The 25,430-nt window shown below is 41.2% G+C and overlaps 1 protein-coding gene across 7 annotated transcripts in view; it reads right to left on the minus strand.

Moving 5' to 3' along the window:
- Nucleotides 1-25,430, minus strand: part of DNAJC5B (DnaJ heat shock protein family (Hsp40) member C5 beta) — a 30,132-nt gene that overhangs the window by 2,759 nt on the left and 1,943 nt on the right. Inside the window, exons 1-4 of one of the 7 annotated variants that reach the window (XM_028736830.2) lie at nt 14,848-15,045; nt 10,433-10,563; nt 5,217-5,430; nt 2,829-3,000 (exon numbers count right to left, since the gene is read on the minus strand). In XM_028736830.2, the coding sequence (XP_028592663.2) occupies nt 2,829-3,000; nt 5,217-5,430; nt 10,433-10,539 (493 nt within the window). In that variant the 5' untranslated portion in view covers nt 10,540-10,563; nt 14,848-15,045. Of the gene's footprint in view, nt 1-2,828; nt 3,001-5,216; nt 5,431-10,432; nt 10,564-11,228; nt 11,381-11,519; nt 11,614-11,675; nt 11,776-11,968; nt 12,145-12,603; nt 12,629-14,847; nt 15,046-25,430 lie in introns of those variants that run through there. The other 6 variants (XM_028736831.2, XM_028736832.2, XM_028736827.2 and 3 more) reach the window with 6 other exon arrangements.

Consider the following 25,430-nt stretch of genomic DNA (forward strand, 5'->3'; position numbering starts at 1 on the left):
GTTCAAGACGATCATTTTTATGCAGGAAATCTTGGAGTTGTGTCACCACAATGCACATTCAAGCGCATTTTCTCCAAACTGGAAAATTGAATATTGGCTGGTACTTGTACAATACAGTAAGACCTCGAGGAGGCTTCTTCAGCTGAAGATGAAGGACTGCAGTTTTCAAACTAGAGTGTACAGTTCCCATTCTCAAGGAAGCATTAATCAGCTTCTCTGTTCATTTGGCCAGTCCCTCTCTGGCTGTCTTACCAGGATGGGCAAGGTTTGACCACACATATGTCATAGCTGCCTTCTGAATCTCATGGTAGAGAACATTCCTATCCCAAAGGAATTCATCCTTGAGATTTCAGAAAGATTTGAACTTGAATTCTGAGGACATTCAAGTTTTAATTTCTCATAAATTAAAATTTCCACCTGGTCTACATTTGTTTTATCTCAGCTTCAGTGTTAGGCAATTGAAATTCTGCATAAATGAATAAAACATAGATGCAAATTGGCAATGGCCAGTCCTCACACCCAGGAATAAATCCCATGGTAAAGAGATAGATCTCTTAGCATCCTGCAAAGGGTTCACCATTTTCAATCAAGTACATTGTTTCTGCCATCATCAGCCTGTATTGGTTAAAATTCATTTTCTTTCAACTCCCGTTTCAGTTGAAATGACACCTCCTTCCTTACAGCAGAATCATTTGCTATTACATGTTCAGATGTAGACAAGAGTGGACAAATCTGATTTCCTGGAATAAGAAACACTGTAATTTCCATCATGTTTATGTAAATAGCCTGAGATCTGAATATGCTTGTGTTTGGGTCCTCCCCCTCCTCTCCAAATTTATTATCTCAGAATCAATGCTGTGAAAGTTCTGATGGTCATTTAATTCATCCTTCTGTTAATGTTTCCACTTCCTTTTTTCTTGAAAAAGTATCTGTGCTTTTAACTGCTGTTTGAAATGCAGAAAGGGCAGCCCCCATATAGTTGTGAAGCTGCAGCAAATACATTTCAATACTATCAGAAGAAATGAAAGGCTCAGTCTCTCCTTGGGAATCTTTGTCACACAGCCCCATTCTTTCTTTTTTACTATGCCTGGTTCTTTCAGCCTGTTCTTCCTGTAATATGGAATATCCCAGGCAGGTGCTAGATTTTAAGTTGTTTTGCATGTTTTCAGTTCAAAAGAGACAGCTTTAGGATAGCTATGTAGAAGAGCTCTCACTCCCCTCAGCAACATGACTGCTGAGTCACAATGGAATAATGGTGAAAACAGGAACATGACTTAGTGAAAATGTAGTCCCAACATGTTTGTTGAAATACAGTGGTACCTCGGGTTAAGTATTTAATTCATTCCAGAGGTCCGTTCTTAACCTGAAACTGCTCTTAACCTGAAGCACCACTTTAGCTAATGGGGCCTCCTGCTGCCGCCGCTGCGCCACCGCTGCACGATTTCTGTTCTCATCCTGAAGCAAAGTTCTTAACCCGAGGTACTATTTCTGGGTTAGCAGAGTCTGTAACCTGAAGCGTATGTAACCTGAAGCGTATGTAACCTGAACTGTATGTAACCCGAGGTACCACTGTAATGGGAAACCCAGGAGACATGTACGGCAGGGGACAGGCAGCAGTGTTGTGTAACATTTTCTGCAAGCTCTCCTGCAAATGGCCTCCTCTGCCCTAGCCAGGTTCATGTCTGTTTTTAGAGCCTGGTGGAGGAAACAGTTTTTAAAACTGCACAATAGACACCTGCGGGGGAAGCATACGGTCAATATCCAACATTGCAGCTCCACTGGCACAACAGTTTCTTCCTCTCCTGTTCACTTCAGCACCTCCAGTGTAACCCCAAAATAAGCTCCAGGGGGTTGGGGGACCCTCCAGCACAGTTTTGAGGGCACATAGGGGGAAGAGAGGAAACAGAAGTCCTGCAGATCTATGGTTGTACAACATTAAATACAACCCTATAGGTCCTACCTGTGAATTGTCCCTCACACATGACCTTTCCTCAGCATGCATATTAGTATTATAGGGGAAATAATGATTTGAGAACTCAACCCCCCCCACACACATTTCCCCCTTATAATATCCAATTTGCCTCTTAGCTAGCAAAAGCAATTCTTACAAAAAATACTCCATGATCTTTAGAAACTAACAGGTTCTATGGCATTCATTTTATAGCACTCTTGTTGGTAAGACAAAAATACTGAAAATGAGCACAGTGTTAAATGTCATCTCAAACGGGTGGGTGAGTGTTTCCCCTCTAATTCAGCAGCCTCCCCACAGCAATACATTACAGCAAAGCTCCTTGCTTCCAAACATTGAGAAATCAGAATCTGTATTCAGCTTTTTGCCTGTCAGAAACATCATGTGTTTTGTAAGTGCATGAGGAGAATAAATTCCACAGGTACAGCTTTTCGAGTATGAGTAGGGGAGCTGCACCTGCTGAACTTTTGCTTCTTATCAACCAAGGCACAGTAACTCTCTTAAGAAAAAAGGTTATACCAGGTTGCAGCGAAAAAGGCACAAAGGCAGTGCTGCAACCTGTGCCTGAAGAAATTAACATCCTAAAGATGTTTAGTTTGAAAAGAGGGACAAACACCCACAGAGATTAACAGTGACATTAACAAGCAGCCACACACCACTGGGCACTTAAAGTAACCTGTACAGCAGGTTGAGAGGAATTCAATTAACACTTCCTTCAAGTTAGTATCCTTTCTCAAATTAACACCACCAAAGTTAAACAGCTGGAGTGAAACCCCAGGGTATGTATTTGAGAAAATAACAGTGTTTTTGTTGGTTTTGTTGTTAAATAGTATATCTACATCCCCATAATAATAAGCACCTCTTTCCATGTCTGTCTTAATTTGCTCTTCTAGATCCTCTGGAGACAAGCAGAATTCTTGATCTTCTTCTGGTGCCTTAGGCTTGCACTTTCCACAGCAGCAGTTGAAACAGCAGCACAAGCAACAGCAAAAATAACAGCCAGTCAACAGGCCACAGATTGCAAACAGGCCCTTAGAGGAAGTGGAAAAGAGGAAGGGAAATGTGTTCAGACATAGAAATGGGAACCTAATGCCCACAACTGTGTTTCACATGGTTGTTCACCTGTCTTGTGCAACTGCCCGGTGTTTGGTCTAGAGTAGCCTTGTAAATAAGTCCACAGACGGTACTAATGACTAGGCCCTAGGCTGATGAAGCCCTTGACCATGCCCTCCACCCATATTTATGTGAGTAATTTGTGGCATATTTGAATATAGAGTTAGTAGGTCATTAAAAAAAAAAGGATTTTGGCCAATTGAATTGATTTTGGCCAATTGACTAAGACAAGCGCATGTCCCAAACGAGGATAAAACAAGACAAGATACACTGGCCTCTAACCTAGGCATGTAAACTGATGACTCGCTTGGATACTTATGTTATTTGAAAGCTTTTTATGCTTCTTTTTGGCTAAACACCTGTCTTTCCTGTGGAAAACAAAATGCTAGACTAGATGAAATTTTAGCCCCATGTGGCGGGATCTCATGGAGCTATGGAGAAAACAACCACAGTGGTTTATCATTTATGTACAAGTTTTTTTATATATAACCATAGTGGTTTATCATTTATGTACAAGTTTTTTTATATATAAAAACACACATTTATGAACAAAGATACAAGGTGGAATTCAACATAGTGTTAAGGAGATTGTTCTATCAGTGCAAGCATTTCTGCTTACTTGATGGAACAATCTCTCCTTTCCTCCCATGTGCTGTTCTGCAGATTCTCCCAATACTCCAGAATGGATTGGGGCGGGGGGAGGGGGAGCCATGTTGTGCTAGCAGACCAGGGTAGCTGAATCTGGCCCATTAAGGTATTATTCAACTTAGGTTTACTCAGAGAAGACCCACTGAAATTAATGAGCATGGCTAAGTTCTGTCCATTAATTTCAATGGGTCTACTCTCCTTAGCTGAATACTACCCATATTAAACAACAAATACCCAGAATCGAACCAGGAGAAGTGAATCCTTTTGTGCTAATAGAAAGAAGTGTCAGCTGTGACAGTTCTGGAACTGATTATATTTAGAACTTATGCCTTTTAAAGACTTTATATTTTTAATAGCTGAATAGTAGGCAGAAATTCAGCAACTCTCCCTATGACCACTTCTCAATGGTGGGGAAAGTTCTATATGCAAATAGCTAACAATCATGTGGCTATAAAAGATTGGGAGACCCATAAGGTGGAATCCCCTCATGAGAGTAATCTGGTAAAACCAAAGTGTGAGGATAGCTCACGGAAGTAAAAATAAATGTATGACATAATATTCATTTGAAAACTCATTCTTCTGCAAAATGGCAAGTCTCATGTGTCTTATGTTCTATTTAAATTAACAATTTCTTCTGGCCCAAAGACTTTGTAACTAGAAATAGCTGCAAGAATAACACATTAGGTGTGAGATTTGGCACATTTTGAATGCCTTAGGCCTAATGCGTTTGGTCATGCCCTAATTCAAATGCTAATGTTTGTGATATGTACACCCACAAATGCCAAATTCTTACAATTACATAACAAACCAAATGAGTAAGGCCTTTGATGTCATTCAAGACGCAAGATTCATTTCCCTTAGTTCAGTTTGTACCGTTCTGTTCCTCTTGCTCCCCACATCTTCAACTTCCTATTTCCAGGCCCTTCACAAGGCACCCAAGGTGTGCCATCATCGTACATGGTGTTATGTATTACTATTGCTTCCACATAATCTATGCCATATATAGCCCAGAATAGGGCTAAGTTTGTACTGCAATAACTTATTAGCTGGTTGTCACACCAAGAGGACTTTTCACTTTGAGCTATGAGTCATTTTCATTTAGTCATTACTGAAAAGAAAGTCAAAATTAACCTGGAGCTCCAGCTTCAGATATAATTAATGTCTTGAGGCGATAAAAGTGGCATGTAGCATATTTAATTAGTAAATGAAAGGGACAAGGAAACATCCTTTAATAAGCACTTTCCTGAAAGCGTGCTTCATTATACTTTTTATAATACTTGTTGAAACAGTTGAGATGCACCAGCCATTTCAACAAAGCCTGATACTGAAACCTGTTTTAATTGACTTACCTACTAGAACTCTGCAAAGCTTGTCAGGTTCTGTGAAAGCTGCAATAGGAAGAATAGACCAAACAAAACCAAATGTTCTGTGTCTCTGAGTCAATACTCTGAGCAAAGATGAACCACCTTTGCATTCAAGTACTAACCTTTGCCCACCAACTCGAAAGCATGAAGTATGTATTGACGTTTTCTTCACCAAATTGTTCAGCGATGTAAAGCCCTAACGATCCATATTGGTCATATATGTTTCTTTTGGAGCCGTCAGTTAGTATAGCATGAGCATTATTGATTTCTTTAAACTTCTCTGCAGCCTCTGGGTTATCAGGGTTCTTGTCAGGATGATATTTCAGGGCCAACTTCCTTAAATAGGCAAGAAATGATAAAGAAAACTTTGATGAACAGCAAGAAAAGATGAAGATAGAAAGATTACATTAGAAACTTGGAAGCAAATTTCTTTCCTGAGCAGGACATGCAGGTTACATACTCTAGATTAAGGGCTTGTCCACACTTCTGCTTCTCCAATGCTAGAAAGCATGGGTCTGAGCGCTTTGCCACTTGACCCACACTTTTTAGGTACGGATCCAAGCAGCTCGACTATGTCAAAACTGTTATTCACATACGAACAGATAATGGTAGATTGTTCGTCTAAATGAAGTCTAAAAACCCTTAGAGGATAAGTGGCACATGTTAGGAAAGAGATTTCAGTAATATGAGTGAAGAATTGACCAGAAGACATAGTGAATATCTGCAAAATGCATGTATTTGTAATGTTGGAATGCATGCATGCATTTGCCTGTTCCAAAGGCATTTGGACATTTCTGACAACTCGTGCCAGAATTCAATGGGATAGAAAGATCCTGCATGTGGCACAAGGATATAGAGAGCATTGGAGCCCATTATGAACAACCAAAAAAGGCTTCTTATATAAGATTTGTTGTACTGTTGACATTTTAAAAAAAGATTTTGGAAGGCTAATCTACCTTTTGACTTCTTGTAAACAAGTAATTAGAAGGTGCCCTCTGGTGGCAGTAGAAGTGATTGACTTCTCAGATCCTTGTTTTTGTGAGACACCCACACCCCAACTCACCCAAAATCCAGAATGTAGTTTGTTTTAAAGCATGGAGTACACAAAGACCTGCCAGGAAACCAGACAGATCAGCCACATACACCCTTTCAGGAACTTTATACTCTCAGAACACACCTGCCAAGTAAGCCCTTGGATGGAAGAAAATATGAGCGGGACTTGTATGTTCAGGCACCCTCAGCCCTGCAGAGGGTCCAGAACTGACCTGAGACACTGGCCTGATCTCTCTCCCCCTCCCCTTCCCCCGCAATAGCAGAAATCAAGTTCCTAGTGGTTGTGGAACACAAGCTATCTCAGGCTCCACTTCTTATATCAGCAAGCAGGGGGAGAGAGGAATGGTTTCATGATTAAAGGGGCCCATGGATACTCTGTGGGCAAGGTCCCACAAAAAATTACAACTAGCCTTAAATATGGAAAAATTATTCAGCCATTCAGTGAGGATGTGTTGACTAGAAGGCAGTTGAGCAATTGTGTTGGTGATTGATTGTACCTCTCTAAGAACCAACTCAGTATCCTAGTTTTGGAGAAGTGGTCAAATCTAAGGACTCCACTCCACTGAGCTACATATGATTCTATAAAACATATGGCCTTTATTCCAGATAAGTGCCCCTTGTTTTAATCTGTTAACCCTGGTGAAGAGTCCAAGGACCATAAAGATGATGTGGGACAGAGTGAACTTCCAGATTTGCAAGACACCTTTTTATAGTGTGTACACTATACTTTTCCTCCCTGGAGTTATTCTGTGATTATGGTTATGAATATGGATAATCAGTGGTGTTTAGTCTACAGTCCTAAACACCAGTTAACTGAATGTACATTTGTCAGAATTCAGCTGGTTGAATTCAGCAAAGTCATTTTGCACAAGTAGAGCAACTTCTGTTCATGCAACGGAATTTCTTCTTCCTCTTTCCCCGGCTTTCTGAAGGGTTGAAAGAACTCCTACAACATATTTGGGAGAGGGAGGCGCATGGGCATAGCACCTGCCCCCCCAATCAATACAAAAATACAAATCTGAGGTTCTTCCCCGCTCCAACAAAAGACTGCCCCCCCTAACAAAAATCCTGGCTACGCCCATGGGGATGAGAAGGAAGGGGAAGTTCCACTGAAGGAGTGGAAACCGTTCTGTGGCTACGATAGCTTCATTGGCTGCAACCCATTAGGATTTACTTCCAAGTACACCTATTTAGAATTAAAATGTGAGAGCTGAATTCAGAAATTACGGTACTTTCGGTCACTTTTTCTGCACACAACAATATTAAAAATGCAATGAAAAGCAAAATAATGTGTTCTTTCTGACAGAAAAGGTACTAAACAGTTAATAACACAGATATAGAATCAAACATAAATCATAAAATGAGGTTATATTTTTAAAAAGATAAATGACTTTAAAAGGCTTTGATGAATAATTCCCCCCCCCCCTGCAGTAGTGGGTGTAGTGGCAAATTCTGCAGTGCAGGTACTCTTCATGAAAGCCTCCTTAGCCATGCCCTTTCTTAGACTATACAACAAAAAATATTTTTTGACCAATACATATCATATGACTTCAGTCCCAAGCCAGTTTGTTTTCTTATTCCTTGCTTCCAGTTTGCTTAACATCCAGTCTGATGAAAATGTTTTGGGAACTCAGAAGTTTCCTCACTGTTTTGCAACATTTTGATCATAATAAAAGGATTTCAAAATTTTTCACAATGAAAGTGGCAGCATGCACTACTTTAACCTCTTTCTTCTTTATTTATTAGGGTTCTCTTTGAGAAAAGCTTATTTATTTGGCATGTAGAAGACTGACAAATAGTCCCCAAAACATCATCATCCCTGTTGTGAAATAAGTGATGCAGAAAAGACCATAAATATGGTGCCAAGTGAACCTCTCTGAAGAGACTGTCCCATAATCAGGGCACCAACACCTTGAAAGCCCTTTCCTAGCTGTCACCCACTTCACATGATTGGAGAAGTGTATATAGGAGAAGGTGATCTTGCAGATATATCAGTGTGTCCCAGCAATCTACAGTAACCTATTAAACAAAGTTTGTCACTGAAAAATAATGCTAACTCTTCCTTTGGAAGAGCACCACGGCTTTGACATTTTAATAATATAGGTGGCTTTGTTCTGGCAAGAACCAAGCTAACTAATAACAATAGGAAATTTGAAGTCAGGTATTATAGAATTATTATAGTGCATTGCCAACTGGTTAGTTCAGCAGCAGGTTTTTAGATTCATGAATCAAATTAGCATAAGTTAAAGGATCAATTAAATGAAATCCAAGTGTCTGACTCATCATTTTGTCTTGCAAGTATTTACAACTATTCCATTAAGTGTGAATCCCTTTGATATTTCCACTTTATTCAGAGGCAGTCTTTGTTTTTACCTGTAATTGCTAATAAAGATGGATAAAACACCACTGTCAGTTTTACCATAGATTGCTATGTAAATCATCACTATTCATGTACAACACAAAATAAAATTCAATTCACTTTGCATTCTTCCATGACAACTCTCTCCTTTAGGGATTAGAGAAACCTTGTGCCCCTCCAATGTGAAAACAACATCAAGACTAAAAAGTAGGAGTCCACAAAATATGGTTACCCGTATGGTTACCTATATATGTAACTGTAGAGACCAGCAAGGAAAGCCTTCACGATATTTTACTATCAGAGAACAAAGTTTTTACAAATCTGCTCAAGGAACAAGAGAGTGCAGCAATTCACAGAAGAAGCAGAAAGAAAACACACCTCCCGCTGTTTTATTTAAAAAGGTCAGCCATAGTGAGAGGCTATGTCTTATGTAAGTGTCAAAGGTTGGAAGGGTTGCAATGCTGTACACCAGGAGTAGCCAACATGCAGGTTAATTCTGTGTCCAGGGCAGAGGTCTACCAGCTTCATCTGGTACTCCGGCTGAGACCCTACTTGCTCACAGACTGTTTCACCAGAGTGGTACATGCTCTGGTTATCTCCTGCTTGGACTGCTGCAATGTGCTCTACGTGGGGCTACCTTTGAAGATGACCTGGAAACTGCAACTAATTCAGAATACAGCAGCTAGATTGGTTACTGGGAGTGGCCACTAAGACCATATAACACCAATCCTGAAAGACCTACATCAGCTCCCAGTACGTTTCCAAGCACAATTCAAAGTGTTGGTGCTGACCTTTAAAGCCCTAAACAGTCTTGGCCCAATATACCTGAAGGAGAGTGCCTCCACCCCCATCGTCTGGCCCGGACACAGAGGTCCAGCTCTGATAGCCTTCTGGTGGTTGCCTCACTGCGAGAAGTGAAGCTACAGGGAACCAGGCAGAGGACCTTCTCAGTAGTGGTGCCCACCCTGTGGAATACTCTCCCTTCAGATATCAAATAAATAAACAACTATCTGACTTTTAGAAGACATCTGAAGGCAGCCCTGTTAAGGGAAGTTTTTATGTTTGAAGTTGTTTCTTTTTTATTATTGTTATTGGTGTTCTATTGGGAGCTTCCCAGGGTGGCTAGGGAAACCCAGCCAGATGGGTGGGGTATAAATAATATATTATTATTATTATTAATTATAGCACAGTGCCCTCCAGATGTTTTTGACTACAACTCCCATCTGCCTTGACCAACAATAACTGAAGGGCACATTAGCTACCCCTGCTACACACATAAGGAGCCATGTTCACGTGCCACTATAATCTTGCTGACCCAATATGGTTTATTTGTACACTGCCCAATTGCTTTTGCTTCACTTCTCCCTTGTTGTGAGTGGAAATAACAAATCCAGAAGCTGCAATTAAGCTTGGCTTATATATGTGTTAGGAAACTATTACTATTAAGCACTTGTGTTGATGCTGTGCCTTTATTTCATTTATATGTTTTATTGCAGTGGTGCCATTAAGCAACCTAGAAAATATTATCAATAATCACCCTTCTCTTAACAGTGGTAAGTTAATTGTTCACATTGTTTGCAAGATTTGTGGATGTGTGAAAGGGCTGTAGGCGTCACAGTGAATATCTGTTGTGGGTGGGGGCTGGAAAATGCTCTGCTGTTTTTACAGTGTAGAAGTTGCATCAGAGATAGAAAAAAACTATTTTAAGCATGTGCAGGTTCAAAGCTGAACATCCCAAGATTCTACAAAACTATAGACAGAATAGTTTGAAAACTTTGTGTCCATGAAAGGGTTCAAAAGGAAGCTATTTATGGAAATTAACTGTGATATTAAAGATGGTTGAGAATAATGTATGTGAAAATGTGTGTGTTGAGGGGGGAAGGTGGTGAAATGACAATCAGATTATGCTAGAAGTTTTATAAATACCTGTAACATTTCTTGATTTCTTCATGGGATGCCCCCTTCTCAAGACCCAGAAGTTCGTAGAGTGCTTGTCCCGATGTAGATAAAGCACGCTGCCTTTGTTCAGCCATCTTATTAAAGCATTTCCAAGAAATCTAATGTGCAAGAAAGAATGCCCACAGGGGTAATGTTTCACAAGAGAAATATGAAAATTAAAAATGCACCAATACCCTGCATATGCTTTTTCACACTCCACAATGAATGAATATAGCCAACCAATTTGCCATGTGGGGAGCTGCCCATTTTCTAAATGTGTACTAAAGTGCTTTAAAACAGAGAATTTTGCCTGGTACTGTACTATTATGTGGTTGTTGTTCCTCCACACCCAGTTTGTGACTATTTCTGTTGCTGTGCAATGAAGATGCTAGTCCTGCCTATCCCTCCATGCATTACTTCAATGTTTTAGCACTACTTCCTGGTTTCTTGTTTAGAGAAGTGGATTGTTGTTCTGTTCTCATGTCTAGTGTTTTTATTAACCGTTGAATACAAGCCTGCAAAGTCCCCTAATGATTTTGAGATGTAAAGTCAACATTTTTATTTTGTTTTATTGCTTTAATTACCTACATTGTGATTGTGATCTATGTAATTATCACATCACATTACACTTTAAAGTAAAGATTGACAATTTATACACATGCTCGGCCCAAGCCACCTTATCGCACAAGGCACACAGGAGAGTACTTCAAAGAAACGTCTATTGTTTCTCACTAAGAGACACACCATCAAGCACACTAAAATTTCATCTAATATTTTAAAATACCTTATAAAAGCTTCAGATATTTGAATGTCTCAAAATGCACAAACAAAACTTGAACGTGAAATCTGAAGATCAGAAAACCATGGTGGAAAAAAGGGAAGACAAGCCATTTCTTAAAAGGCCACTCTAGCCATGAAACTCTGTAGCTTGGGTGGGGGGAAATACCTTCCCCACTCAATAACACATTCCACAGATTACTATTAATTACAGGCAACAAACTTATCAGTTAGTAGCATGACCGAACCCTTACCACACTGGTCACGTGAGGGAACTTGTGACAGAAAACGTACTCACCATGTTTGCATTAATACTGATTAGCAAGAAACCATGTGATATAAAACGTTATCATGTGCATGGGCAGCCACAGAATTGTTTTCTGGGGGACGACAAAGCAATGCATTGTAAGGAGGGACCAGGTTTGTTTCGCACCAGAAATTTGAAGAATGATACCTGTGTATTTAATTTCACATTGCACAAATGCTAGAAGCTGGGAGGGGTGCCAGATCAACCTCCCTCCTTCTGTGGAGGAGCACACTGCTTGCTGCCTCCTGTGCTTTTTGCCTACCGCTGCCTCCTCATTCCCTGCCTCTTCCTCCTTCGCTGACCCTGCCACCCTCTGTGGCTTCCCCATTCACCTCAAGGCAGTGGAGGCGCCATTTTCTGTGTTGCCTCAAGTGGCAAAATGGTTCTAGGCTGGCCCTGGCTAGGGGATATGGACACAAGAGAGCAGGTCCTTCTCTCACCTGAACCTCCAAACTGTTAAAATGTACCTCAGGGTCAACCCATACTGAACCAGCTATGCACAGCGGTGGGAACAGGGCCTCACTCTGCTACTGCTAAATTAGCATTCTGTAAGGGAGGCAGATGTATGTGATTTTCCCTGTCTGAAAGGGAAGCCTCATTAGAAGACTTGCTGCTACCTGACAGGGCCAGTGTCAAGACTCAACCTGCCAGCACTGCCTCCATACTACCCACCTCCACTGGCAGAGAAGTGGTGCCCACATTGGCACTGATTTCTGGTGAGATCTTACTGGAAATCAGCACAGATGCCTGCACAACTTCTCTACCAGCAGTGGAGGAGATGGAGTCACCTACAGGGGCACTTCCTTGGGGGCTTTTGCCACCTGAGGTGGCTGCTTCAACCCGTTTCATGGGCGGGTTGCTCTTGTTGTTGAAGGCTAAAACCCAGCAGGAAACCCACTAACAAGAAACCCCTAGACCTGCCTCTCCTCTTCAACATTGTGGCCTGTTTCCTTGCTTGTCTCTCACTCTGACCCAGAGGGGATGAACAAGCAAGAAACATCTATGGTGAGAAGTAGGAGAAGCTTACTGAGGACATTTTGGCCGAAGGCTGCCAAAAGCTGGAGGCGGTACTGACCCTCAATTCAGATGCAGTTGTACCAGCCTCCTCACAGAGTACCATACCCTTTTCCTGCATCTCAACGCCTACCAGTGTAGCATAAAGGCTCTTATGCAGTATAGTTGTACCACACTGGGTGTTGGGGGCAAAAGCTAGCACAGCCGTGGCGGACCTCCAACCTGCTTATGGCGCCAGTGCAAGGCCATTCATTGTAACATCACACTGGTTGGAATCCTAGGATGCAATCCTAAGAAAAACTGCTACAGAGCCTGGAATTGACTCATTAGATTCATTTGATTCTGTTTGGACTAACACAATAAATTATCGGTAGCATATTCTACTTTCTTTTCCACATGGAAATCAACCTGTGCTAAGCACTGTGCTCCATTTCAAATAAAACTGGTGCTTAGCCTTCTTCTTCTTCTTAACTGCTCATCTAGAAATAGTATCCTGCACCAATTCATACATTATTTACTTGGCCCTGTTTTGCTAGAGATTCAGATTGTAATGATGACATTTCCTTATTGCATACAGATAATAAACCATGGTCATATGCTATCTGCCTTCTCCACAAACCAACAAATTTTACACAAGGATCACAGTAAACTAATAATTTTAAGACCAACAATTTCATTTCTACTAGGAAATAAAATGTTATTTTATAATTCATCACATCTTTCTGCATTATTGAAATAAACATATTAATGGATAACACTTGTGGCTTATTGATATATTATTTACCCAAAGGAAATAACTTTCACAAGAGATCATGCCTATTAAATTAAAATAATGTCAGTAGCATTTTCCTGTAGGGCCTGAGGGGGTCATTTCAGGTCTCTTAATAATTAAGTTGCTGGGTGCATTGCATGTTATTAAGTAAGAATTATGTGTCTGCAACTTGTTTAACATGATAGTTTCAAGGGGACTAGTGTTGCACCCAACAAAACAGATGAGAACAGCATCTGCAATAAGACAAGACCAATAAAAAGTGACACAGAACAGCTTTTGTGAACTTCACAATGCCGTCTGCATGAAACTCCCTATATATGTATTTAAAATGCAATTCTACAGTATATGCTCTTACATAATGCTAATTTTACTATCTTTAAAGTAGAATTCAAATTTCTGAAGCTAGTAGGAAATGACATGCTACTATAAGCATGATAGACAGGTAATTATAGCTGCAACCCTAAACACAACTACCAGGGATACAATAGGATTTGCTTCTGAGTATAAACAGGCAGAGGATTGTGTTGCATGGCACTAAAGCTACAATCCTATATACACTTTTTGTCAAGCACCAGGTACACAATAAGTAAAGGTTGGTGGGCTCCACTTTCCTTGGTAGGTCACCCATTTTGCAGATTTGCCGAATGTTCTCCTGAAGGCTGCACCATCTACAGTACAATTCTATGCATCAGACGTAAATTGTATTTTAGCTATTTAAGCTTATTCCCAGATAAGTGTGCAATGAATTGCTTGCTTTAGAGGAAGCATCATTAAACTCAGTGATATTTATATTTGAGTAAGCATGCATAGGTTCATGCTCTAATGCTGCACACTAATGTGGTTAAAGGTTTATTGAATACAGTGGAACTTATGTATGATCAACTTTATATAGGATTGAGCTTCACAGCACCAATCTTACAAAATTTTATTTTGGTTTAAGCAACCTATGTGCAGGATTGGTTAACCCATTAACCTACTTACAGAAAGATTGTTACACTAATGCAAATTATTCAGAGGAGTAAAAGCAAGAATTTGAGGTCACAATCCAGCCAAAATGAATACTGAAATCTCAAGTTCAAATTTCAGCAGGAACTAAACATATAGTTAAAGGTTCTTGGCTTTAGGTTGACTAGATCTAGTGTTATATACTCACTTACTGTAGTCTGATCCTTTGCACATTTTCTCAGTAGCAAGTCACACTAAATTCAATGACGTTTATCTCCAAGTAAATGTGCGTTGGATCTCAGCTTTAAAACAGTTGCAAGAGAAATGCCCAGCACAGTAAATGGCCACATCCATTATTCTACATTTTAATACAGGAAAGGATCAAACCTAAATAATGTTAGGCCCTATTTGTACAGATTAAAAACATAAGCATCCTATTCTGATCATTTTTTGTTGAGTATACTCTGCACAAATAATTTAAAAAGAAACACAAAGGTAGCATCTACAGGACCAGTTACACACATCACTGACACTTTAGTCCAAATTTATTACATTTTTAATTAAGGGCTAGAAGTACAAAAAACCTACCTGTTTCTAAAATAGAGTCCAGTATACGTATGGATGCTTCATCAGAACTTGCTAATTACCTTAGCAAGTTATTGCCTTTATACAAACATTCTTATTCATACAAATAAAAAGAAGGAAAGAAAAGCAAGACAAGAGCAAACGGGGAATACTTCTCTAGCTGAACCACTTTTCTCTAGAAAGGGTGCTGTTCTTCTCCCTTCCTTCCATCCTTCACATATGGGGTTAAACAGGTCAGTGGGGTCTGGTTACTTTTTGTTACTCTAGGAGCCTATTGGCTATCCCTTCTGAAGGCCCATGAAATAATGAATAAAACATTAATGAGTATAAAGGTTGCTATAGCATGATAGCCAATGACGCCAAAAAGTGCAGCACATCCCAGTTTGATTAGGTTTCATCCTTCACTCTGTTTTGTCTGCCTCTAATACACTTGCTGAGCTTATTTAAAAGTAAACTTGTATCTGGTAGTATGTCCACAGCTTCCAGAGGCACTAGAGTCCTCTTTTTTTTTAAGATGACTAAAAAGCTTGAGAAAATGAATTGGAAACTTGGAATTTCTTCCCAGAAGACCAGGGAGATACTGAGTTAAATTAACAGTAGTTTCTGTTCCACAAAGAACAGGGAGATGTGTTTCACGTCTGCTGCAATGAAATAGAATGCGAATCATTACTGGAGAATAATCTGAGTAATGGTTTCCCCAAAAAACTCATTCCTGGAACCTGTGAATTTGTAATATAAAGGAAACACTTCTGTTGATACACACACACACACAATGCCTTTACCTCTCTACTAGATAATCACACCCTATATCTAGGGCTAGATGATACAATTGCCAAGTAGATTTCAACAGTAGCACTTCAACCACTGGCCATTGTTAGTTCTCTCCTTGGGAACGCAGAACCTGTAGACCTTTAGATGTTGTTTGACTCCAGCTCCCATCGGCATCAGACAGCATGGCAAATTGGTCAGGGATTATGAGAGCTGGAGTCTAACATATGGCAGTCCCCTGTCCCTTCCTAGAATATGCATTGCCACAATTGCAAAGCTACGGTATTTAGCAATGTGAGATGTTTATGTTCAGCTCAAGGCAAAGTGGGTCATTTTGTCAACAAGAAACCTCATGGAACTTTGGGGTGTCAGGCATAGCCCTACTGGCTTTAGCCCAAACGTAGCAGAGTTTTCCTGCACAGCGAAGAAGCTAGTTGCGGCAGTAATGACAAGTCAGCTAGACTCAGAATAACTATTTACAGGATTTATTAAAAAAAGGAAAAATAAAACCAGCAGAGTTTCTGCATACAAAAACAAAGCAAAATAAACCCTCTCTTTCTCTCTCTCTCAAAACCGTACACAGCACTTCTACTCCTAACAACACCTCACTTCAAACTGAGCTAGCAATCCCTTGATAACAGAGCAGAGTGCTGGTCGTTAACCAATCAGAGTGAGTAGTTTCTAGGTCAAGCAGACCTGGGCTTTCTGCCAAGAGTAAATTGACACCAGCCTGAGTTAATTGTGCGAAGCTAGAATCTGCAAGTTTCCCACGAGAACCAATTAACAGAAACTGAACACCCCCTCACAGATTCTGCTGAACAATTAACACCAAATACACCTATGTAGGAGATCATTTTTCCAGCAAACCTAAACCCTTGCACATTCGCTTGTTCTTTATCTTTGCCAGTGGTTTAGTTAATACATCTGCTACATTTTCTTCACTTGATACATAAGTACATGTGATTACATTGTCTTGTACACAGCAACGTACATTTTGGTATTTTACAGAGATATGTTTGGAACGCGATTTGAAACCCTCTGTTTTACTTAAGGTTATACAAGCTTGATTATCAATGTAAACTTGTACTGGTTCTCCACAATTTACATTTAAATCTGCTAACAAATGCTTGAAATAAATCACCTCGTTGCACAATTCACTCAATGCGGTGTACTCTGATTCCGTTGATGACACACTTACAACGTCTTGCTTGCGTGACCGCCAGCTGATTAAAGCTCCACCGACCATTATGACTAGTCCTGTGACAGATTTTCTATCCGGCAAATTTCCCCAGTCACTATCACAGTAGCAACTCAACATTTCATCCTCTGAAGAATTTAATTGTAACATATAGCCAATTGTCTGTTTGAGATATCTCAGAACTTGTTTTACCCCTTTCCAGGCATTTAGTGTGGGTTTTGAGACCAATCTACTTAATATGCCTACTGCATAGCTAATATCAGGTCTGGACCACTGTGCTAGATACAATAAACTTCCAATTACAGAGTGATATACATCAGGATGTTCAAATTCAGGACTCTCATCTATATGAAGTGTTTTTATGAAACCTGGATCCATAGGCACCACTGCCCCTTTGCAATCCTGCATCCTGTATGTAGTCAGTAGTTGTTTAACTTTGTTCTGCTGACTAATTAGACAGCTGCCATCTTGGGCCCAGCACACTTCCAACCCTAGATATGTCCTAACCGGGCCTAAGTCTCGTCATAATCTTTTCCAGGCCTCTGAGAGTATCCTTGAGCCACTAAACGAGCTTTGTATTTGTACTCTCCTGTCACCAGAGGTTTAAGTTTGTACACCCACCTGCAGCCTACAATCTTTGCCCCCTCAGGCGCTGCTGCTGGTCTAAAAACCTTGTGCTCATTCAGAGAGGACATCTCTTCCTCCATTGCCTGTTTCCAGCGCTCTGCTTCCTCTTTTGGTAACTTTAACACCTCCTGAAAACTCTTGGGTTCTGCAATTACACTAAACACATTTGCAGTATCTGGGGAAAAACGCACCGGAGGCACTTCTTTGTTTTGTCTTTTAGATCTTCTGGGAGAAAATTTTTCTTCTGACCCACTTTCCTCCTCAGAACTACGACCTCTCTTTTGTTGCTTAGCAACTGGTCTTTGGCTAACTCCACTTTCTTGAGAGCTCTTATCTGAACTTTCCTCCCCCTCAGACTCTGACTCTCTGTGTCTACCTTCAGAGTCATGAAGCTCCTGGGAAGGTTCAAACCAAACCTCAGTATTGGCATGTAGTCTCTCCCAGCCACTATGTTCACAAAAACTGGCATTCCTGGAGATCACAATGCCATTTGTCCCTTCAGCAAAGCGGAAACCTTTTCCCAGCTCCTGGTAACCCACAAACACTAACTGTTTGGTCTTAGGATCTCCCTTCTTCCTCATTTGTTTCGGAATTAATACCCAGGCTTTTGATCCAAACACATGCAAATGGTCAATTTTGGGGTTTTTCTGAAACAATTTAAAGTACGGGGTTGTACCTATTGTTTGATGAAAGAGCCTGTTTTGGAGATAACACGCGGTGAGCATGCTCTCCCCCCAATAAGACATGGGTAAATCAGCATCATCAAGCATGGCAAACATCATATCTTGTAAAGATCTGTTTTTTCGCTCTGCAACGCCATTCTCCTCTGGGGAAAAAACGTTCGTTTTTCTATGCCCAATGCCACGCTTTTGTAACCAATCTTTAAAAGCATTTGACATAAATTCGCCACCTCTGTCCGTCTGAATCCTTCTGAGTTTAATGGACAGAAATCTTTCCACAGATGCCACCCAGCCTTTAAACTTAGTGAACACGTCACCCTTATTCTTCATGGGAAAAACCCAGGAGTAACGCGTGGCGTCATCCACAATTGTTAGTGAAAAACGCGATCCACCCCTGCTTACAGCAAATGGACCAATTACGTCCATGTGAACCAGCTGTAGCGGTGCCTCACTAACTCTGTCACTTCTGGGGTAGGAGACTCTGTGGGTTTTAACCTTCTTACACACATTACAATCAAGGTACTTTTTACAACTCTTTAAATTACCCCCATCAGCCAATTCAGACATTTTTAGTACACTTTTCCAGCAAGCATGCCCCATTTTCCTATGCAATAAGTGCACACAGTTGTCATGTATAGCTTTGTTATTCACTGCAGGCTGAGATTTACTGACTACTGCTGCAACTTGAGATCCTGCTTTAAGCCAAAACAAGCCTCCCTCTGACTTAGCAGTGCCTAAAATCTCACCAGCCTTCTTAATAATGCAACTGTCTCCTTCAAAATACACTTTAAACCCAGCTTTTAGCAAACAATCTACAGACATCAGATTGCTCCTTAATGACGGCACACAAAGTACATTTTGCAGGCATTCACGAAGACAAGGAACAAAAACTGCACCCCCCGAAATCACTTCAGAAGTACTTCCGTCTGCTAGAGCCACCTGGCTGCGCTGTGCTGAGTTCTTGGAAACAAACAATTCATCTGAATTTACGATGTGGCGAGATGCTCCCGAATCGACCACCCAGACCGCTTGTTTCTCATCAGCAATCTTGACCTCGCCGGTCACCAGCTGAGCCGACTGTTTTCGTTTGAAGAATTTCTTTTTACGCTGCTGCTGCTGATGATCTCGTCTCTGCTCCTGCACCGGCAACTGAGACTTGACCAACTCCGGACATTGTCGTTTCAGATGCGCTGAAGACCCACATCGGAAACAACGCCTAACAGCAAACGCTGACTCCTCACCGGTACGCTGCTTTTGCGTCACCTCTGGCACGGCATGAGAACTCCTTCCAAACCGCCCACCTGTAGAAACCTCTGCAGCCAACGACCTTTCTTGCCTCTTCTGCCATTCTTCAATCAAACGCCCAGTAACATAACTGACTGATAAATCACGCTCCTGCATGCCTTCTAGAGACAAAACTAAATTATCCCAGCTTTCCGGGAGAGAACTCAAAATAATAGCCACCTTCTCCTGCTGGTCTAATGCACAGTCTCTTTCCTGTAGCGCTGCAAACTTTAACTGTAAACTGTGTAGGTGTTCCTGCATTGTAACCCCAGGCTGTAACATTGCCTTGTACAATGCCTTGCGAATGAACAGCTTGGAAACCGCTGTCTCACGCACATGGAGTTCTTTAAGTGCTTGCCACACACCTCTAGCTGTCTTGATTCCCCTCACATACGGCAACTGGGAATCTTCCAGCCCCAAGACAATTGTGGCCCTTGCTCTTTGGTCTTTATCGAGGTCTTCATCATCAGGCTTCGCAGGAAACTTACTCACCACTTGCCAGAGACGATCCCTCTGCAGCACTGCCTGCATGCGTTCCGACCACAGCAAGTAATTGGAGTCATTCAGACGCTCAAAAGCCATCTGAACTGGTTGTGAGGCCATCTTGAGAGCGATGTCCCTGGAACCCGGAACCAGCTACTCACGACCACCGAGAGAGAAAACAGGAACCACAGCACCCAGCACTCACACGCTGCAGCTGTTGTCCTTGTGTCCACTGCGTCACCAGCTCACCACGGTCAGGAACCAGCCAGGAACAACAACCTCTGGAACTACTGGAACCAACGCCGTTGATGCTGACACCACCGCAACTCAGGCTGGCAGCACAATGCCCATAACCTCATGGAACTTTGGGGTGTCAGGCATAGCCCTACTGGCTTTAGCCCAAACGTAGCAGAGTTTTCCTGCACAGCGAAGAAGCTAGTTGCGGCAGTAATGACAAGTCAGCTAGACTCAGAATAACTATTTACAGGATTTATTAAAAAAAGGAAAAATAAAACCAGCAGAGTTTCTGCATACAAAAACAAAGCAAAATAAACCCTCTCTTTCTCTCTCTCTCAAAACCGTACACAGCACTTCTACTCCTAACAACACCTCACTTCAAACTGAGCTAGCAATCCCTTGATAACAGAGCAGAGTGCTGGTCGTTAACCAATCAGAGTGAGTAGTTTCTAGGTCAAGCAGACCTGGGCTTTCTGCCAAGAGTAAATTGACACCAGCCTGAGTTAATTGTGCGAAGCTAGAATCTGCAAGTTTCCCACGAGAACCAATTAACAGAAACTGAACAAAACCACCACCGAACCTTACAGTTTGGGTGCTTTCTAGGGAAAGGGGTGGGGTGGAAGAATAGCCTCTAACAATTTAACCAGTACAGGGAATTTAATTTGGATATTTGCTTTCACAGAAATTAAAGCAAAAAAGAAAGCTCCAGCCTTACAGCATGTCACTCAACTCCTTTTTTACCTCCCTTCAGCTTCCATGTTGGCTTTGACATTACAGTTCTGTTTGTCTATGTGCATTCACAATCTGCATGTACTGCAAAATTCCCTTAGAATTTATTCTGTTGTTCCAGAAATTACTGCATTGAAGGTAATTAATGGGAAAGGGAGGACCACCATGTTACACTCTATGTCTTGGCTAGGCAAACTAAGGCCCGGGGGGCCAGATCCGGCCCAATTGCCTTCTAAATCCAGCCCGCGGATGATCCGGGAATCAGCGTGTTTTTACATGGGTAGAATGTGTCCTTTTATTTAACATGCATCTCTGGGTTATTTGTGGGGCCTGCCTGGTGTTTTTACATAAGTAGAATGTGTGCTTTTATTTAAAATGCATCTCTGGGTTATTTGTGGGGCATAGGAATTCGTTCACTCCCCCCCCCCCAAAAAATATAGTCCAGCCCCACACAAGGTCTGAGGGACAGTGGACCGGCCCCTTGCTGAAAAAGTTTGCTGACCTCTGCCTTAACAGATATGCTCCATGATCAGTAATGGAATGTTGTGCAATGGTGCTTACTCACCCTATATCTACCTTTCTTTGGTCTTTTCAGACCTAAATCTAGTTGGAGAGGATAAACCAGCAAAGATGCCCCATGTTGTTACAGTTCTGTGCTGCCTTATGAAACATTATGTTGTAAGGTTTGCTTATTGACCACCTGTCAAGTACATTCTGTAGGTCTACAGCTCCCTCTGGTGTCGTACAGTAGCAAATTATTTATGTCTGGTGGTTAATATATCTTTGCAATGTAATGTCCAGTGTGTGTCAAAAGAAGAGAATCATGAGTGTGAACATACCACAAATGTTAGCTCCTTATTATTTAGAAAGATGTAGGATCCAGTGATGGAGGGGGACAAGACATGGGTTTTGATACATTACAATCTGTGCAAACACCATACATTAAAAGCATATTTAAAGCCCCCCCCCCCCCCCGATAATCTAGGGAACTGTAGTTTCTTAAGAGTGCTGGGAATTGAAGCTCTGTGGGAGCAGACTAAAGTTCTCAGGATTCTTTTTGGATGGGGTGTGTTTTAAATGTTACATTCATTTTATTTCAAGACAAATTTATTTTGTATTGGCTTTGCTTTGTTTTAAATGTGGATTTATCCACACTGGAGTTTCCTGTATTGTTGCAGCTATTTATGTTCTTATTTAATTTGCATAGTTCACATGACATTGTCGTCAATACCCATCTCAGTGCCTCACCCCTGTAGGTTTACCTAATACAGGGACAATATAAGAAGTTTGAGAAAATCAGGCTCCAAACCACTCCACTTAGGGTCACACATGATTTGTTTCAGTGGTTTTGCATGGGTGGATCAATTGTTCCTTTCTGTTACACCCCGTTCCATGCCTATTACTTTTATTTCTTTCCCAGCTGTGCCTGTAACTAATACCGGTGTACTCCTGAATTGAGGAATACCGTATATTTTTTTCTGTTGATCCCTCATATTTGCACAAAACCAGAAAATTGCAGAAGTGTGTGTTGAGAATTTACAATTACCTGTGTGCTTTTGCACAGTTCTTGGGCAGGACTTTTTTTTTAAAACCAAACAAAAAGGGGCTTATCCACATTTGATAAATTGGTCAATTGCCTATCCTGGGTTACTTCAGAACTGGATTACTGCAGTGTGCTTTATGTGGGACTTCCCTCTTATCTGCTTGCAGTTAGTGCAGAATATTGCAGTATGATTGCTGACAGGAGTGAGACCTTGTCAGCATATAACATCTGTTCTCATAGATCTGCACTGGTTGCCAATTCACTACTGGGCCAGGTTCAAAGTGTTGCTATTGATATATAAAACCCATAGCAACTTTGGACCACTTTACCTACGAGATCACCATGCCCTATATCCACCCACTTGACTACTTTGATCTGCAGAACTGGCACTGTTACAGACGCCACGTAATGCCCCTCAGTGCTTTTTTCTCAGGGGACGCAGGGGTACACATACCCCTAAATATTTTGTGAATCTTTGTACTTTTGTCCATTTACTGTATTTATTTCCCCCGATTTGAACTATAAAATGGTATTTTCTTGAGTCAAAATGAGAGTACCTCTAAACATTTTTTTTTTTAAAGCACTGATGCCCCTTCTGCATTTGTAAAATATCAATATTCTACTGTGGCAGCGCCTACACTCTGTAACTCCCTGCCTATTGATATCAGACAGGTGCTTCCACTGTACCCTCTTTGTCACCTGCTAAAAACATTTTTGGTTAGACAAGTCTACCAAGACATGCAGAATGTTCATGTACGTTTTAATTTGTTTTCAGGTTTTTGCTGATTTTGTTTTTTGACTGTTTAAAGAGTTATTTTTACTGCCAATTTTATTGTTTTATTGTCTTTGTAAACTGTACTGTAAATGCATTTAGAACTGCTGTTTTAAATTTGCCCTGTATACCTGCTGCTCCTTTTAAAGCACACAAACAATAGAAGAGCCTGCTGGATCAGGCCAATGGCCCATCTCATCCAGATCCAGCATCCAGCAGCCAACCTGATGTTGATTGGAAGCAAGAAACCATATACAGTGGTACCTCGGGTTAAGAACTTAATTCGTTCTGGAGGTCCGTTCTTAACCTGAAACAGTTCCTAACCTGAGGTTCCACTTTAGCTAATGGGGCCTCCCACTGCTGCTGCACCGCCACTGCACGATTTCTGTTCTCATCCTGAAGCAAAGTTCTTACCCCGAGGTTCTATTTCTGGGTTAGCGGAGTCTGTAACCTGAAGCGTCTGTAACCTGAAGCGTCTGTAACCTCTGCTTCTGACAGCAGAGGTGCAACATAGCCATCATGGTTTGTAGTCACTGATAGCATTATCCATTAATTTGTCTACTCCTCTTTGAAAGTAATCCAAAATACATACAACTGGGGTTATTTTTTAAATGCTTGATAGATGCAGTCATAGATCTCCCTCATAATGCTGACTGAATGCCAGACGGAGACCAGACGTTAGCTCTGCATGATGCCTTAACTTAGTGTCTTAAAAATATATATACGAGAATATTGTAGTTTATTCGCAGCACAATCCCTATGCAGGTTTACATAGAAGTCCCATTTAGTTTAATAAAATGTACTCTCAGGTAGTTGCTTTAAACACCATCTCCAGCTCCTTGAAAGATTTCAGCAATGGCATCTCCGAAAATTTTTACACATCACTTGGGAAGACAGGCAAACTAATGCCAATGTACTGGAAGAAGCAAAGATTACCACTGTCAAAGCAATGACTCTTCAACATCAACTTCGTTGGACTGGTCATGTTGTGCAGATGCCTGATTATGGTCTTCCAAAGCAACTACTCTGTTCCAAACTTTAAAATGGAAAGCGTAATGCTGGTGGTCAACAAAAGAGTTTTAAAGACTCTCTCAAGGCAAATCTTAAAAAAGTAGTATAAACACCGACAACTAGGAATCACTGGCCTGCAAGTGCTCCAATTGGAGAACAGCGTTTACCAAAGGTTTCATGGACTTTAAAAACACTCAAACTCAGCATGAAAGGGAGAAACGTGCTAAGAGGAAGGCATGCTTGGCAAACCCTCACCTTGATCAACTCCTGCTCGGAAACCTATGTCCCCACTGTGGAAGGACCTGTGGATCCAGAATTGGCTTCCACAGTAACTTACGGACTCACTGTTAAGGCCGTGTTCATGGAAAACAATCTTACTCGACTACGAGTGATCACCAAAGAAGACTCTCAGGTAAGTGTGTGGCAAACTCAGTGGCTGAGAAGACCCAGTTTCCTTACTTATATGTGAAGCATTTTTCCCTTGGGAAAAGCTGGTGTTTCTATGAAGAATAGTGAGAATTAATTATACTTTGCTGTCTGTGATACTGTGTTCATACTGTGTCTGTTTTTCCTGAGTTTTTGCATAAGCTTTTGGATACCATTTGTTGTTTTCCGTAGTGATAGCAAATATTTGCATTTGTGGGTTTGGAAACATATCATTTCACTCAGCTGTCTAATCCTGGGTTCCTGAACAATTCTCTTTAGCTGTTAAATAAAGAAGTATAGTGGTACCTCGGGTTAAGAACTTAATTCATTCTGGAGGTCCGTTCTTAACCTGAAACTATTCTTAACCACTTTAGCTAATGGGGCCTCCTGCTGTTGCTGCGCCGCCGGCACACAATTTTCATTCTCATCCTGAGGCAAAGTTCTCAACTCAAGGTAACTCTTCCAGGTTAGCGGAGTTTGTAGCCTGAAGCGTTTGTCACCTGAGGTGTTTGTAACTTGAGGTACCACAGTATTGCTTTCTGGAGGGGCCAAAGAGGAACAAAAGTGGGGCAAAAATAAACCAGAACATTTGTGGTATAAAAACAAAGAAGAGAAAGAGATGGCCTAGAGTGACCTGGTATTGTAAAGAAATATGGTGCACCATCAAGCAAAGAAACCTCTTCATTTAAGTACTGTCATGTGGTAACACTGGGGAAGCATAACAAAATGAAAGGAAGCAGAACAAATCTACCACCAATACACCGTGATTGTGTCAAGAATATGTTAATGAAAACATTTGTCTGGAGGGGCCCTTAGTCTAACCAGCAG

Source organism: Podarcis muralis, chromosome 8 (assembly GCF_964188315.1).
Source record: "Podarcis muralis chromosome 8, rPodMur119.hap1.1, whole genome shotgun sequence".
NCBI lineage: Eukaryota > Metazoa > Chordata > Lepidosauria > Squamata > Lacertidae > Podarcis > Podarcis muralis.